Source organism: Crotalus tigris, unplaced genomic scaffold (genome assembly GCF_016545835.1).
Source record: "Crotalus tigris isolate CLP2741 ecotype Arizona unplaced genomic scaffold, ASM1654583v1 scf7180000024167.7108832, whole genome shotgun sequence".
In the NCBI taxonomy this organism is placed as follows: domain Eukaryota; kingdom Metazoa; phylum Chordata; class Lepidosauria; order Squamata; family Viperidae; genus Crotalus; species Crotalus tigris.
This window is the reverse complement of record NW_024100417.1, coordinates 410,850-427,796: the sequence shown is the minus strand read 5'-3', so window position 1 is coordinate 427,796 and position 16,947 is coordinate 410,850. Positions and strand designations below refer to the sequence as shown.

At 41.5% G+C, this 16,947-nt stretch overlaps 1 protein-coding gene across 1 annotated transcript; it reads left to right on the top strand.

The window, feature by feature from the left end:
* Nucleotides 1–5,719: 5,719 nt before the first annotated feature.
* Nucleotides 5,720–16,728, top strand: ETV7 (ETS variant transcription factor 7). The gene is made up of 8 exons (XM_039323358.1): nt 5,720–6,343; nt 8,902–9,031; nt 9,776–9,940; nt 10,512–10,634; nt 11,799–12,032; nt 12,310–12,452; nt 13,459–13,559; nt 14,937–16,728. Exons 1-8 carry the CDS (start codon nt 6,338–6,340, stop codon nt 14,989–14,991), a joined length of 957 nt encoding a protein of 318 aa, XP_039179292.1. The 5' UTR covers nt 5,720–6,337; the 3' UTR covers nt 14,992–16,728.
* The last annotated feature ends 219 nt before the right edge of the window (nt 16,729–16,947 follow it).

Sequence of the window (16,947 nt, the reverse complement as noted above, 5' to 3'; positions counted from 1 at the left end):
AAGGAAGGAAATCTGAAAGTGCTGATTGATTGACTTGTCTTTTTATCTAAAATATTTCTAACATGATAAAAGCAAAACCTAAGAATGAAAACAAGGGAATTAAACAACAAAAAATAGCAACAACATTAAAACACAGAACATATACTAATAGTTGGAAGTGGCCTTGGATGTCTTCTAGTCCAACCCCCTGCTCGAGCAGGAGACCCTATATCAGCGGTTCTCAACCTGTGGGTCGCGACCCCTTTGGGGGTCAAACGACCCTTTCACAGGGGTCGCCTAAGACCATCGGAAAACACATATTTTCGATGGTCTTAGGAACTGAGATACTGCTCCGCGTCCGTCTTCGCATGACCTCCTCCGCCATTTGCAGAGAGAGAGAGAGAGAGAGAGAGAGAGAGAGAGAGAGAGAGGCACTTTCGCTTCCCTTCTCTCTCTCTCAGAGATTGGCCCTGCGCCTGGGTGCCCCACCCCCTGGGAGAAGCATGGCCAGGACCTCGTGGCCTTGGAGCCGCCTGGCGAAGCCCCAGGATCCCTGCTGGGAGCAGCCTGCTGGAGGCTCCACTGAGCGGGCCAGCCCTCCCACAAGCCGCAGCCCAAGGGAGACCAGCCCCTGCGATCCCCAGCCAGCCTGACCATTGGCCCAGCTGGCCGGGAAGGTGCGCCAGAGTCCAGGCTGCCGGGAAGAAGGAGATGCAGCAATGGTAGGAGAGGAGAGCCTCCTCCTGGGGCCTGGCGCTAGCGGCAGCTTCCTTGCCCTCCTCTTCCTCCTCTCCTTCCTCCTGCTGCCCCCCCCAGGCGGCTCGAGTGGGCGCCGGGACAAGAGGGGTGCCTGGAGGGGAGCAGCCAGGCTGACGAAGGGGCTGGCGGGGGCCGCGAGGCACCAGCCCCCACCGTGGCTCCATCGATGGGCAGAGGGCGAGGCCGGGCAGCGCGGAGTCCTGGCTAGGGCAGCTGCTTCCTTGTCCTCCTCCTCCTCTCCTTCTTCCTCCTGCTGCCCCCCAGGCGGCTCAGTCGGGCGCTGTCCCCACTGCGGCTCCATTGATGGGCGGAGGTGAGGCCGGGCAGTGCGGAGTCCCGGTGGGGGCAGCGGCCGGCCCGGGGGCAGCGGGGACCCTCGACGATGCAGCCGTGCCGCCGCTGCCACCAGAGCTGCTGCCTCCCTTCCTGCTCCTCCTCCTCGCCCATTCGGCTGAGGACGCGGCGGAGGCCGGGCCGGGGGCAGCGGGGACCCCTGACGATGCTGTCATAAGAGAGAGGAAAGAGAGGGAGAAAGAGAAAGAGAGAGGAAAGAGAGAAAGAGAAAGAGGGAGGAAACAGAGAAAGAGAGTGAGAGAGGAAAAAGAAAGAGGAAAGAGAGAAAGAGAGGAAAGAGAGGGAAAGAGAACGAGGGGGAGAGGAAAGAGAAAAAGAGAGGAAAGAGAAAGAGGAAAGAAAGAGGAAAGAGAAAGAGAGAGGGGAAAGAGAGAAACAGGAAGAGAGGAAAGAGAAAGAGAAAGAGGGAGGAAAGAGAGAGAGAGAAAGAGGAAAGAGGGAGAGGAATGGTGCTTCTCCAACCAGGCTGGGCAGAGCAGCCTTCCTGCCCCCCCTCCCCGGCCAGCTGGATGGAGGGTTGGTGGTCACCACAACATGAGTAACTGTATTAAAGTGTCGCGGCATTAGGAAGGTTGAGAACCATTGCCCTATATCATTTCAGGCAAATGGCTGTCCAGTTTCTTTTTGAAAGCCTCCTGTGATGGAGCACCCACAACTTCTGAAGGCAAGCTATTCAATTCCTGTAACAGTTCTTCCTATGTTTTAGGCTCCAGCCCCCTCATCATTCTTGTTGCTCTTCTCTACACTCTTTCAGAGTCTCAACATCTTTTTTATATTGTGGTGACTAGAACTGGATGCAGTATTCCAAGTGTGGTCTTACTAAGGCTTTGTAAAGTGGTACTAGAACTTCACGTGATCTTGATTCTATCCCTCTATTAATGCAGCCTAGCTATTACCATGAACACATTAAAAAGCTTGAGAGACGACTGTGTAATGTTTTCAGTTCCCAGTTTCATCCCAGTTTGAAAGTTGAGGACTGCATATATTGAGGACTCATCAGACCCTATTAGGGTTTGAGCCCCATAGAATAATCCCACTAACTATATGTGATGTCTCCTCAGTAGGAGGAAACCAATCACATAGTACCTGCCTCCTGGTGACTCATATATCTGAAAACTCTTCATGGAATATGCACCGTGTACAAAAGCGACACACCCCTCCTCCTTGGTGGTAAGATCTAAGAGCTTGAAGGATGGTAGACTGTATAGGGTATATTTAGGAAACACAAAGGTATTTAATATAGAGATCTCAAGCTGTAAAGGTGAATAGCATGTGAAAGAAAATAAGAAAGAGATCACAAAGTCTTTGAAATGCAAAAAACATATACTGGTCATGATCTCTTGTCTACCATCTTATAAATGTTGGCATACTGTATCTCTGTGAACATTATTCCCCACCCCTTGACATTTTTGGGATTAGTGGGTACATTTGAAACTTATTTTATTTTTTATTTTATTTATTAAATTATATGCTGCCCATCTCACTATCAAGGGACCCTTGTTGAGAAAATGTCGTAAAACACATCGTCTTGGACACATCAACCCCACTCATTAGATTGTTTCTTTCACGGCTCAGAATAGAAGTGGTCTGGTTTCCTATTTTCCATCTTTATTCTGCTACTGTTATGTACATAAAAAGATTAAAGCTGCAATAAGTAAAGGCTGTTCCCTTTGAGATTTCTCCTGCTAACATGCACAGCATTATTTTCAGTGGTGCTGGAAAATTCTGTGCTTTTTGATAGATATAGATACTGTACATAGATACCGTAATGTAAATTGTTGCCTGTGGTTTGTTGTTCTTGCTGTCTATTTTTCTTGCTTTTTATCCTGGATTCGCCAGTTAACTCTGTTTGACAGAGTGTTTGCTGGCGTTTAATAAATAAAGATCAAGCTAGATGGTTTGCTATCCAAACTGAATGGCTTCTGTGCTTGCTCTGATCTGGATAGAGAGAATGACTGAGAATGTGCTGGATATCTGGAAATTCCCCTCAGTAATTTCCAGCAATAAGCATGAACACCAGTGGTTGGTCACAAGCTGGTGAAATTACTTCCTGCTACCCATTCTTCCTCCCAGGATGTTCTCTATTAGCTCAATCAATTTTTATTTTCCAAAGAAAACCTGAACTTCAGTCACCTGCAATATTTATCTTCTGTTTCTGAGAACTGGGCTGCATGTAGAATCTACTGGCCTTTGTGGAAATCAAGCTGGTGGTTGAGGCTAATGCTCTGCTTTGCTATGAGCCGGCTTCCCATTTGTTTGTTTGTTTGTTTAAAATGATCAAACATGAAATGCGAATTGCTGTTTTGAGCTTGGAAAAAAAAATTTCACCCAAAATATCTCATCAAAAAGTCTGAAGTATATATTGACAGAACTTAAAGCAATTCTATAAATCCAAAACATTTCAACCATAGAAAACAATGGAAACACACAGTTTTATGTTCCCCAAAACCGTGGCATGCTAATTACTGCCTATGCTGCCACATTCTAGTTCAAAAATTCTCAAAGGCAAACCCTTACAGAACCCAACACTTCATTCATGAAGTGGTTAGGGCATGAATGACCATCTGGAGGGCCTCCCAAACCAGGAACAGGCACAATAAGCATATTAGATGGGTCTATGTCAGATATGTCAAACTCGCGACATCATATGACGTTGCGCAATGTATCGGAGCTTTTTCCCCATTGCCGGCAATGGGGTGGGTGTGGTTTTGTCGTGACGCATCCGGCCTGTGGGCCGGCAGTTTGACACCCCTGGTCTATGTGAAGACTCTCTTGGCAATAGCTGCTATATCCTCCTCAAGCAGGAGTTTGAATCCAGAGCAACCCCCAGATTGCCCATTCATCTCAAAGAATAATGCTGCCTTATCCAAGACTAGAAATGGAAGCTTTCCAGGATCAAATCTTCACAGCCTCTAGACATTGGGACAGAACATTGACAGAAAATCAAGGATGGTCCAAGATCAAGATGCACAATGGAATAGTATACTGATGATAGCAAACCCCAAATCAATGCATGAACTCAAGCAGTAGTTTCACGTAGATGTTGAAGAGGAGGGGGAAAGAATCAAGCCCCTACATCAGTGGTGGTGAACCTATGGCACATGTGCCAGAGGTGGCACTCGGAGCCCTCTCTGTGGGCACACGCACCACCACCCTAGCCCCGCCTCCTCCCACGGCCCCCTCAACAGGAGCCCTCCGGAGGAGAGTCGCCCCCGAGCACGGCCCACGCAATGCTGTACAGCCAAGGACATGGTAGCCGGGCAGTGGGGACAAGACTCCACCCTTGCCCCCCATCATGATGATGCTGCAGGGCGTGGGAGGAGGGCGTGGCCACCATGGAGCTGCTGGGCTGCCTGGGTGATCTGTGGTGGGCTGTGGAGGTGGTGGATGGTCCAGCGGGCACGGCGGAGTGGGGACAGGACTGGGGATGGTGGTTTTGGGGCATTCGGTCTCTAAAAGGTTCACCATCACATCATGCCACAAAGATTGCATGTGGATTTGACCATTCTCCTAACATTGGCAGCAATTGAAACAGACCATAAAAGGAGGGGAACCATTAATATGGCATCCTCCACTCTTAGTCCCTACAGCTGGTCCAGAAGGATACTGAGATTGATGGCATCAAAAGTCACTAAGAAATGGAGCATAAGGATAGATGCACCATCCCATACCAGCTCTGCCAAAGACCATCAGCAAGCGTGACCACATTCATATCAGTACAATTAACTTTTATGAAGGTCACCAGACCCCAGCTACAAAAATCTGGATACTCACTAGAAGGCAGAAAAGATATTAAAGATATTCAGACAATGTTAACCCTTTGCTGCATCTAGAGATCATCCAGATTTTAGCCTTCTAGATCTGGTAATTTTACAATTCAATAATGGTGTGTTCTCAATGTATTGTAAACTGGTGCTAATAGGCAGTCACTTGATTTCCTACATTCGCTGATGCCCAGAAAACTAATCAGTATTGACTGATCTAGGCTGAGATTAATAATGAGATTTGGGCAACAAAGTTCCTGGAACCTTACCCTTTCATTCAAGTAGTGTGTGGGTTGGTTATTTATTTATTACATGAATCTGTATATCACCCAAGGCTGCCAGACAGTTTACAGCAAGAAAAAGCAAATTGGTAGTTCAAAACTTATCACATTTAACTATCGGGACAATCTCTACTAGTAGCATAGATCAGAAGTAACTCAAGGATTCTATGCTTGTGTATGAACATGATTGCCTTAATGTATCAGGAGAATTGCCCCCTAACAAGTATCACTTGAAGTGACAGTTGATCCCCAAAAGTTGCCAGCCATTTCACATTTTAAAATGGGTCAGAAACCACTTTGGAAATTTAAAGATTAATTACAGTGAGTTTAACTAGGTTTAGTTTTGTCCTGGCTTCATCCTCTTTTGTCCTAGCTTCATTACTTTTTAATAGGTGAAAAAGATTTGACACACCCTCAGCCAGAAAAAGTTGTGCAGGCCTTCGGCTCTGACTTGGCTATCTCAGAATTTTGTTTACATAGTTTCCAGGAGAAAGTAAAACACCACTTTCCCTTCTATTTATAATACATTTCGGTATTATATTGAACTGTGATGCATGATTTGTGTACAAGCTATTTAAATTAATCATTTTGCATGTATGACTCTGAACCTAAAGTGCACCTGCAGCCACACTTCGTCGAGAGGCACCAGTTGATATTGGAATTAAATGTAACAAATATAAGCACGCCGGCCTGGTTTGACGCCGCACCATAAGCCAACATTGATGGGAGGTGAGCTAAGCTGCGGAGATCAGGCTTCCCTCAGAAAGCGCCCTTTCCTCCCGCAAGGTTTCGTTTCGGCTTTCCTGCCTCGGGGCAAATGGCCCTAGTTTTCGGGTGCGAAATTCCAATCTGGGTCTATCTAGCAGGCACAACGGATCCACCCAACCCGTCTGGGGAGCTTTGCGGTCCGAGCAGCGTCGGGCGAGGGGCAAAGACATCGTGAGAGTGCAGCGCGGGTCTTTGGGAGCGCCACCAGTCCCGCGGGCGGTTTGCCAAGGGGCGGAATAAGGCAGCTACAGGGGCGAGAAAGACTCGCGGCCAAACTCCAGCAGCTTTCGGAGCGGCGCCTTTCGTTTTCGTTTTCCGGAAGGACAACTAGCACCGCCTGAACTGAAGGGAGGCTGGTGGGGAGTTGGCTAGGATTCTGCGCGCACCCGGACGATCCCGGCTCTGCCGTTTCCCCTCTCGCTTCCCCTTGTAATGCAGGTAAGAACTTGGGGAGAGCAGCAGGCGCTCCGACCCCTCGATCTTCCCGGGCTTTCCCTGCCTTGGCCCAGTGCCGTAGATTTCCCCCATGTGTTCTCGCCTAATGCTCAGCCATCCCAAGGTCCGACCAGGACAGTTGCTTCTGCGTTTTCGCCAGGCGGCTTCCCCGATTCTTATATTGCTCTCCTTCCTACGGGCTGGAAACACGGGATGCATAAACTGAGGCGTCTTGGCAAGGGTGCTTCCCCCGCTTCAGAAAGCATTGGGGTTCTCTTGACTAGGCTGAATCCCCACTGAAATCATTTCTCTGGTGGTTCAAAATAAAAGCGTTTCAACATGGACAAAGTCTGGAATTCCCCAGACTTTTCACAAGAAAAAGGAGACATTAAGCAGCTAATTGTTTTCTGTGAGAAACAGTGTTTTGTTGGGCAAAAATAATTCAGATGTGAGTTCGTGAAGCTGTTTCAAATAGGAAAATAGTGTATCCCTTGTTCTAATGCTTGATTCACGCAAGCAAAGCTTAAACACTTTTTTAAAATCTGGATTGTATCTTTCCCTCTGTTTTAAATTCTGGGATACAAAATGGAAGGGAACTATTTTAAAAGTACATTTTCAACCAGCTTTCCTCAACCTGGGGTGCTGCATTGATTCCCAATCAACATTGCTTTAGGGCATGTTTATTTATTCATTTAGTCAATCAAATCAATCAATTCCCATAGCTGCCCATCTCAAATAAGTCTTCCAAGTCTTTTCTAAAGGACAATAGGGTCTGGATCATCCTCAGGTCTGAAAAAAGAATGATCCAGAGGGCAGGAACTATGGCAGAAGGCATGCTTCATAGTCCCTGCAAGCCAGCATTCCTTAACTGATGGGATTCATAACATGCCATTGTTGGGAATTATGGGTAATGCACTTTAATACAAATGATAGTGCCTGATTGGGAAAATTTACTTCAGATCAGGGGTGGAGGGGAACTTTGTACCCTCTCTTTATTCCCTTTCTTTCCCAATTAGCCCTCTACTTTAAACCAGGTTTTTTTTTTTCACACTTGGCAACTTTAAGATATGTAGAGGTCAACTCCTACAATTCCCCAGCCAGCAAGTTGAGTTGAACTCCACACATCTTAAAGTTGCCATGTCTGAAAAATGCTGGCGTAGACCATGTGGGTTATGCATTCCTGTATGAGAAGTTGTACAAGCCTTATCAAAGTATATTTCTCTACAGAGGAGGATAACACCATCTGTGGGAACATTTGTTTAAACCAGGCATTATTGTTGTGTACATTGAGATGGTATGCTACTCTTTCTTTTAAAACAAAGATCTTTGGAAATCATTTACTTATTTTAAAACAAAGATCTTTGGACATCATTTACTTATTTATATGCATGAATTAATGTACTGCTTGGCAGGACAGAGCAATTTACAGTCAAATTATAAGTACCACACGTATAAATATAGATATATAAAATATCAAACGAGTAAAAATTGACACCCTTATACTCTATACCATTATAATTATTTTTTTTAAACAAGCTACCAGAACAAAACTGAAATGAAAACATGTAGGCATCTTTCACTTTCATTTTCTTTATTGCCTGGTGTTTAAGAATGAATCTGAAACTTTTTAAAAGTAAATCTGCATAAGATATTTATCCAATGGTAAAGCAATTGCGGCTGCAAAATCAACAATAGTTCTTGTGAAGAGTAATTTGTTTATTATGGCATCTACATTTATGAATTAGAGTTTACTTCATCAAATATTTGGTGAACTCTACTCTTAGGTAGAGTATCTAAACTTAGGTATTTCTTGATTTGTGAGTTTTAATAATCTGCAGCTACTTTCTTTCAAGATTTCAGGAGTGTCTGCAGAGTGAGGCCAAAAAAATTAATATTCATAATTAATATAGAGTAGATGATTTCAAACAAAGCTTTTTATAGTGTCTTATCTGTTTCTCAGTCTTCTGCTGTTCCTTTCTGTAGTTTCCCTTTTAGACTTCCTTCTATCTGAGGGAAGATAGACTCTTTTTTGGACTTCTTGGATTCAAAACACATTTACCAATCTGCTCTGTTTTCCAAAAGTGTACAATAGTCTTTTTCACCAGCCAGTTTGTTCAGCAAATCTCTCTGTTTCTTTCCCTTCTCTTGCTTGCCATTGTTGTCACTTCAATTGCATATCTCTCTTTGATAAACAGAGTTTCACCAGTCCACAGTCTTCAAAAATGGTTCTAGCAACTTTTGTTTGATTACTTAATGCTTCTACCCTTTTATATGTCTACAACCTTTATCCCATCCTTTCTCTGTGTAATTGATCCATTTTATCTGCCTAGCGATTCTGGGGTATAGTTTAGCTTTGAAAGCAATTGTCATCCCACAAAGATTTTTGACCTGGATCTCTCTCCTGACTATATAGCAGAATTTCTGCTGAAACGGTTTTCCTTCATAGATTCTCATTTATCCTACTTCTAGGCAGTGCAAAGTACCAGAAGAGGCACTGTGGAAATACAGCTGATTTCTTGTAGGGAATCTATACAGCTTCAATATCTTTCTCCTCCCTTAAGGTTGAAGTGGCAGCTGGCTCTTTGACCCCTGTGGCCACATCAGCTTTGCCCTTACCATTGCACCCCACTTCGAAGACATCAATAAAGTCGCTCTATGATGGACAAATCTGCACATTGCCAGGCCGACTGAGTGAGTAGAAGAAGTATTATTTAAGGCAGCTTTTCAAAGGTGGTTCCTTAAAGCCTTGGATATGTGCTCTACAGGATTCTCCAAGCAGGGCCACCAAGTTGTACTTTTAATATGACACTAAACAGAAGGATTACATATATTTTTTCTTCTTATCTGTATTAAATAAGTTTATTTATTTTGATTTTGATTACATTTAAATTAAATCTAACTTAAATTTTGGCGCGGTTCTCCTACTTTTTGGAGTGCAGTTCCACTACCATTTGTGGTTAAGCAATCTTGGCTTAGAAAGTGTTATCTGTCCCTAATGTAAAGACACACTATACAAATTAGTTGTGTTTCGACTACAGTTCCAGTATTTCCCAGCTATAGTTATAGTCCAGCACATCATAAATTGGAGTCTATCAGATCAGATAAATAATTGCCTGCAGTTGGTGGGATTCTAGGCTGATACATCTTGAAGACATCTGGTTGAGGAAATAAGGAGTAGATGATCAGTTAGTCGGACTTGGTGTAAAGTTGCTTCCTATCACAGAGACTTTTTTTTAGAAAAAATCTTTTGAAAATGTATTGATCTATCTTTACAACTTATGGGGAGTGATATTAGTGGGAGGGAATGAGTTCTAATAATAATTGCTGAGATGTCCTTTACTTACTTTTTGAGACATTTTATGCTCTTTCCAAAAGAAGGGCCAAAAACTGACTGGGTAAGTATGTTAATTTATCTGCAACCTGATTTGATTTCAGGGATCCAACCCTTTCTATGGAGCAAAGATGATGTGATTCACTGGCTAAGATGGGCTGAAAAAGAATATTCACTCAGGAAATCCGTCGATAGTAACTTTGAAATGAATGGAAAAGCCCTTTGTATTCTAACCAAGGAAGATTTCAAATTTCGGGCTCCTAATTCAGGTTAGACATGCTGCCCTCCTTGGTCAAGGCTTTGTGTGTTTGCATTCTTATCTCAAAATTATCCCATATAGCAAGTATAAATGAGGAATAACTCAAAGACTATGAGATGAATGAAGTCTCTAATGTCCTTTGAAATAGATTTGCCTTCCAAATTGGCTTTTCTTGACAAGGACTTATTGGTAGAAACCAAAGCCCTATGGATCGAGCAGCTTTACAATGTGATAGATGTCTGATGGAAAGAACCAGGCTACTCTAGTAGCTGTTTGATCATCTTTATATTAATACATTTTTCAAAAATGTGCTTCCTTAGGGTAGGAGGTAATAAATTAATTCAAACTGAATGTGTTGAATGCATTGCAAGTTTTAACAGAAAATTTCAGATTCCCACAAATGTATGCATTGAAATTATATTTCTGCTTTGCAAAAGTTCCCCAAGTTGAAATAGTCCTTTTGAAATAAACAACAAATGGAGGGGTGGAGGTGCTCCAAAATTGCTTTGTTTTTGTCACCGGTTGGTATTGATACAAATGAAGTTGGATTGGTATTTATGGGGTTTTTTTTAATCTCACAGGAGATGTATTATATGAATTACTCCAATACATAAAGACCCAGAGAAGAGCCCTTGTGTGTAGCCCTCTCTTTAACACTCCCTTTTGGGATACAGACCATAACCTGACCGAGAACACTGCAGAAGGTGAGTGTTATGGAACAGTGGTTATATGCATCATGCTAGATAATCTTTGGCTCATATTTTGAGCCAGTATCTGTACAGGAGGATACATAGGCAAAATCCATACTGATCTCTCCAGATGGTTCCATATACAATCTTAAGCACCTCATTTCCTAAATTAGGAATTACCTCTTCCTGAGATCTTGCATTGTTAATGCTCATCAGCTTATTAGTTACCATGCTGACAGAACAGGTTCAATTGATTAGGTGCCATCAAGTTTGTGTTGACCCTTAGTGACCATATATATTGTCCCCAAACTGGTCCTTAGTGTACCCATTGCTACTGAAATTGAGTCTGTCCAATTTGCTTCTGGTCATCTCTTCATTTATTTTCTTCTACCCTTTCCAACATTAGAAATTTCATAAGGGAACTGATACTTTGCATAATGTATTCAAAATATGATTATCTGAGCCTGGTTGTGCCTCAGGTGGGAACTCTGAATTGATTTATTTGTTGAGCCACTTGTTTATATTCTTTATCTGTGGTATTCTCAGGAGTTTTCTCCAACACCACTAGAGCAGTTTATGGGAAGTCAATTGAAACTATAGTTCTGTAGGCAAAACATACCTTCACACAACTTTCTAATTTAAAGATATGACTCAAAAGACAAAAAAAAAAAAAAGTGGAGAGTTGAGATGAAAATAAACTAAGTGGTCTTTATGGCAGAGCCACAGTCTTTTCTACTGATACATCAGTTCAGATGGCATTGGCTTAAGCAAACCAGTATTCTGAGCAGTCAGTTGAATCTGTCCATCTCTGCTGCCTGTCAGCCTACCTACTCATTTAGGTAAATGAATAATGAATTTGTATGGATCTCTATCATAAACATTTGTAAAATGTCCAAGAATGGGTCTAGGCATGGATAGCCTGAGGCAAATCTGGTAAGAGTTTTCTTTATGTGAAAAGAAATATATATATAACCAAACAGACTTCAGAGATGAGTATGTTCATAGCAAAACAACCACAGCTAATGTATCTAATTGCAGTACCTTCTGTTACATCAATTTCCAGTTGATTAGAGGTAGATCTGTCTTTCCCAACCTGATGTTTTTAGTGAGTTCCAGAGTGAAGAGGGCTGGCTTAGAAAATGTAAAAAGCTCTGTTTTGAATCTGGTCTCTTCTCACAGGTACCAAGTGCAACTTAGACAATTTCCCAGCTAAGATCCCTGCATTGCCTTCAGACTATCCAACAATCTTCACTAGTCATGCAGGCTATTTGGACTCATCTCAATTTGCCACCAAGACAATCTCTACTTCTGGGGTGAAACCTCTCGCTTATAGCAACCCAGAGATCAGCCATGGTGGAAATATTTGCTCTTTCCCTGTAAAATCTGCTGCTTCAGTCAATGGTAAAATAGCAGGTAAGGGTAAGGTTATCAAGATCTGTTACTCTTTTGCTATGTGGTTGTCAGGAATGCTTACCTGTTTTTGCACATCAAGAGCATTTGCTCCACCCCCCCACCCCCCACTGGTTAACAGCAGAGAATTGAAAGCATGTGACTCCAACTTTTTTCATTGCTCAGCTATGGTCACTTGCAAATACACCCTACAGTTGTCTTTAACAGTAATGCAGTGGTGTAGGAGTTATTTTGTTATTCTGACTTGAACAACATCTCTCTCAATGTAACTAATTCTTAGACTGTAGGTTACTTTTGGATTACATCTACCAGCTCCTCTCTGACAGCCAGTATGAATCATTTATCAAGTGGGAAGACAAAGAAACCAAGATCTTTCGGGTTGTAGATCCCAATGGCCTTGCTGGACTCTGGGGTAATCAAAAGGTACTAAATAAAGCAATCCTCCTAAATTCCATAAGTAGAGATACATTTCTGTTCAGATGTGCTTATTAGGAGTAGCACTCTCAGCCTACCTGGAGGGCACCAATTTGTACATCCCCTATAATCCCCCAATGTTCTTTTGAGATAATTTAACAAAGTTATATTCTCAAAGGGTGGGTAAATGCGCCTCCTCATTTGCCATAACCTTGGTCAGTCTTGCTAAAAGTAGAGCTGGGAATATTCTTAACCTGACTTCATAATGAACTATGGCCAGTTGGAATACTCCAACAGTAGTCGGTCCAGCCTTTCCCAGCCTGGCTCTGTAACATTAAAGCAGTGGTTCTCAACGTTTGTGTGACGGCGACCCCCGTCACACAAACGTTATGCGCATGCGCGGCGCCGCCCCCTGGGGGAGAAAATGGCGGATTGCCGCCTTTGGCGACCCCCGAAAAATGGTCGATCAACCCCAAATGGGGTCGCGACCCATAGGTTGAGAACCGCTGCATTAAAGTATAATCTCCATCTTGAGATGTTGAGCTTCTAAAACATTTAGAAGGACAGATTAAAGGAGAGCACACAAGATGATTTGATACAGTCTGGGACAAAGGAGTATTTGCATGTATTTATTATATGTCTGCCTTGACTTTCCTGTAAAAATTCAAGGTAGCATGCACTAGCATTCCTGTAATCAGAACAATTTGGCACGATACCTTGAAATATTACAACTGAATCAGCTAGAGAGTGAATGGGGACTTAAATCTGGATTTCCTAGGTCTTAGTTTGCTATCTTATAATTGTACCAGAGTGGTTCCCTTTTAATTCTTTTAATTCCAAATAAATTCATAAAGCCAGTAGGTAAAACAAGATATTTATGTTTGGTTACGTAATTTGCATCCTACCTCCACTGAAAGAGGCTATGCCTGCATGCAGTTTCTTACAACTCTTTTCTATTTCAAATTAGTAATTAGGCAAGATAAAGCAAAAATCACAATTTTTAAACAATTTTCAGAACCGAAGGAATATGACATATGAGAAGATGTCAAGAGCTTTGAGGCATTATTATAAACTCAACATCATCAAAAAGGAAACTGGACAGAAATTGTTATTCAGGTGAGGTCAAGATGTATCCCTGAGCCTTCCCTGCACATTCCCCTCTCACCCTCCTTGTTTAGGAGATGCTCTCTGCAACTTTATTTAGGAGGAACAGAGTAAAAATTCTTCTCTCAAATCGTTTGTTCTATCAATGGTTGAGATGTGTGAAAGGCTAAGTTTCCTGTTTGAATGACCCTACTGATAACCAGAACCAAGAAGATGATACAAGTCTTTTATTATATAGATTAAGCTTATGAAACTTATTCAGAATTAAAAACAGTGGGAAAAGGGTAAAAAGAAAGGGTAATTCCTGGATGCTTTAACTCAGTGTTTCCCAAACTTGACAATTTTAAGGCATGAGGACTTCAACTCTCAGAATTCCACAGCCAGCAACGCTGGCTGTGGAATTCTGGGAGTTGAAGTCCACATGCCTTAAAATTGTCAAGTTTGGGAAACACTGCTTTAACTCAAGAGGAATCTTTCGGGAACAGCCACCCATCCAAAAGAGAGCACAACAAAAAGCACAGCATAAATCAGCCCATAAAATAAATGTTAGAAAAAATTCTAAACTGTATCTAGCTCCACATTTCAAAAGATGGCTATTTTCTTTTGATTCTCCAACCCTTCTCTGGGTTGAGGTGCTTTTCCTTTCTTGATAAGAAGCCAGTCTGAAGAGATGCCTCTTTGTAAAGCAAAAGAACAAAGAAGAAAACGGAATTCCCCCATCTTATTTCTAAAACTGTTCTGGTGGAGAGAACATTCCTGCCCCTGCTTGGTTGCTGAGAGTTCATGTTTTCCAGACCTTGCTGATTTTTGCCCATGAGGTTGAGTCAGAGGATTAACAATATCTGTTATCTTGATAGGAAAGGTGTGATATGTTTTTATGTTGATATTTTTCCTGGTTGCCATGAGCTGCCTAGGATCACCAGGAGAGATGGGTGGCTATATAAATTTCATAATTAAATCTTGATTGGTTTAAGTGCAATGACTTTTATGTACTTCTTGGGATGCTTTTTTCCTCCTTCATTACAACTTTATTCTTTGAATCTTGGAAATTCTGGAGCATAATCCCCTATCAACAAAATGAATTACAATTGCATTTTAATGCTTGACTAATGTGTTTTGAAGTTCTATATGAATAAGATTAGAAGCACATTTTTCATTTTAAAGCATCTTTTCATATAACAAAGCAGGGATATTATCATATCCAGTGCAACACTGTTTGATTTGAGGAATTAACTATTTTAAAAGATACAGAACGATTCCTTTTTATCCCTGGATCATTTGCTTTTGTGTGTACTCTGTGTGTATTGCTGAAAGGAGTGGGGAGAGATAGAATGGGTATTGGATCATCAGGAAAAAAAAAAGTTGATTTTTTTAAATGCTTAATTCCAGATTCCTAAAAGTTCCTGGAGAAATAAAACAGTACACAGCCAGTAAATTGGAGTAGCTGAACAATGAAGAGCAGAAAGAAGAGGACTCAAAATTTTTACCAGAAATCTCACTGTAGACATTTGCCATGTCATAGTGGCATCAAGAACTTGTATTAATCAGTAGGAAAATATTTGCCGTCTCTATGAAGACAGAAAACAAAAAGGGCCTTGGGGAATTGTGCATTCTGTAAATGAAATTGCAAAGAAGTAATCCATTGGACTTCTGCTGTCAAACATAACAGAAGCACTTGTACAAAACAAAAAGTTTAAAAACGGAATCTGCAAATCAGTTCTAGTTCCTCTGTCAATCATGTTGCTGTAGAATTTCTTAGCTATTCTCAAAGATACCCTCCCACCTCTATAAAAATATTTCATGGGAAATTAAGCAGTTTTTCATCTGGGAAAAACAAAGTGTCTCATATATTTGCAATGATCGTTGTTACAGAATACTTTCAGAATAACAGAGTTGGAAAGGACCTTCTGCTCCAACCGCCTGCTCAAGCAGGAGAAGTATACCATTCTGGACAAATGGCTGTCTACTCTTTTCTTAAAAACCTCCACTCATGGAGCACCCACAACCTCTGAAGCAAGCTGTTCCAGTGATTTATTGTTCTCACTGACAGGGAAATTCTCCTTAATGCTAGATTGGATCGCTCTTTGTTAAACCTTTTATCTGTTACTTCTTGTCTTGCATTCAGGTGCTTTGCAGAATAGGTTGACCCCCTCGTCTCTGTGACAGCTCCTTGAATATTGAAAGACTGCTATCATGTCCTAACCCTACTCTTCATTAGACTAGATATTCCAAATTCTCTCAACCATTCATTTTATGTTTTAACCTTCAGTCCCCTAATTATTTTTGTTGCTCTTTGCACTCTTTCTAGAGTCTGGCATCTTTTTTGCACAGTGGTGACCAAAACTAGATGCACTGTCTCACAATATAAAGTGGTATTAGCACCTCATATTGCCACAGTTGAAACTTTGTGGACTAGTTGTAAGTCCTCCTCATTTGGTGTTGTCGTACTTTTAATCTATTGCTGAATTAGTGGTGAACTATTTGTATTGTGAATGAAGTCACTGTGTCTGCTTCAACAATTAGTCTGGCTGTAATCTCTTAGATGTAGGGCATGACATGGGTATATAAGAGTCTACTACGAGTGAAAATAAAGGCATTCTGATTATGCACCAAAAGCATGAGTGAATGAAGCCACTGTGTGCTTCAACAATTACTGGTATATTAAAATAAATCTTGGCTTATGTAAATCCAGCTAAAGACTTGCTTGGCAATATTTAATCGCTATCCAAGTCAGCTATGGGATTAATTTGACTCTGCTTACTTTTAAAAATAGAAATAATTTTTTCCTTAGAATTAAAATGACCTGAAACTTACAAACCTAAGTGTTAATTGTGTCCAGTAAGTTTTACTTGATTCTTCCAGCAACCATTTCCTGATTGCTGGTTTTTCATTTCGGTTTGTACCCTTGCTAGTAAAGGGAAGGAAAACCTGCAGCGAAAAACTTGATTTGTAAAGGAGTAAACTTGATTTGGAAAGTGTTAGCATCTCATTTCTCAGGCAGTCCTCTCAAGGTCACTGAAACAAGGTAAATGAATTCATCGCTTATAACAAGTTATCATTTGGTACTGCTTTCCACAGGGTAAAAGCTTGCCCAGTTTTCTTACAGATAATGTAGGCTGTTTTATAATCTCACTGAATTGCTAAGTACTTTTATAGATAAAAATAAAAGTAATTAATTATATTTAATAGTTTTTATCTTGTACTATGTAGTTTCTATTTTGTTTTATGTTTTATTAGAATGGAATCTGCAGTAAAATATTTTTATTTACCGTATATTCTGGCGTATAAGGCGACTGGGCGTATAAGACAACCCCCAACTTTTGAGAAGATTTTCAGGGTTTAGAAAGTCGTCTTATACGCCAGAAAATACGGTACAATATTGAATTTGTTTATAGATGAG

Excerpts from the sequence above, each read along its gene's own strand:
- ETV7 (XM_039323358.1), top strand. Across the intron at positions 9,032-9,775 it reads CACATTGCCAGGCCGACTGA|GGATCCAACCCTTTCTATGG; the intron begins GTGAGTAGAAGA and ends ATTTGATTTCAG. Across the intron at positions 13,560-14,936 it reads GGACAGAAATTGTTATTCAG|ATTCCTAAAAGTTCCTGGAG; the intron begins GTGAGGTCAAGA and ends GCTTAATTCCAG.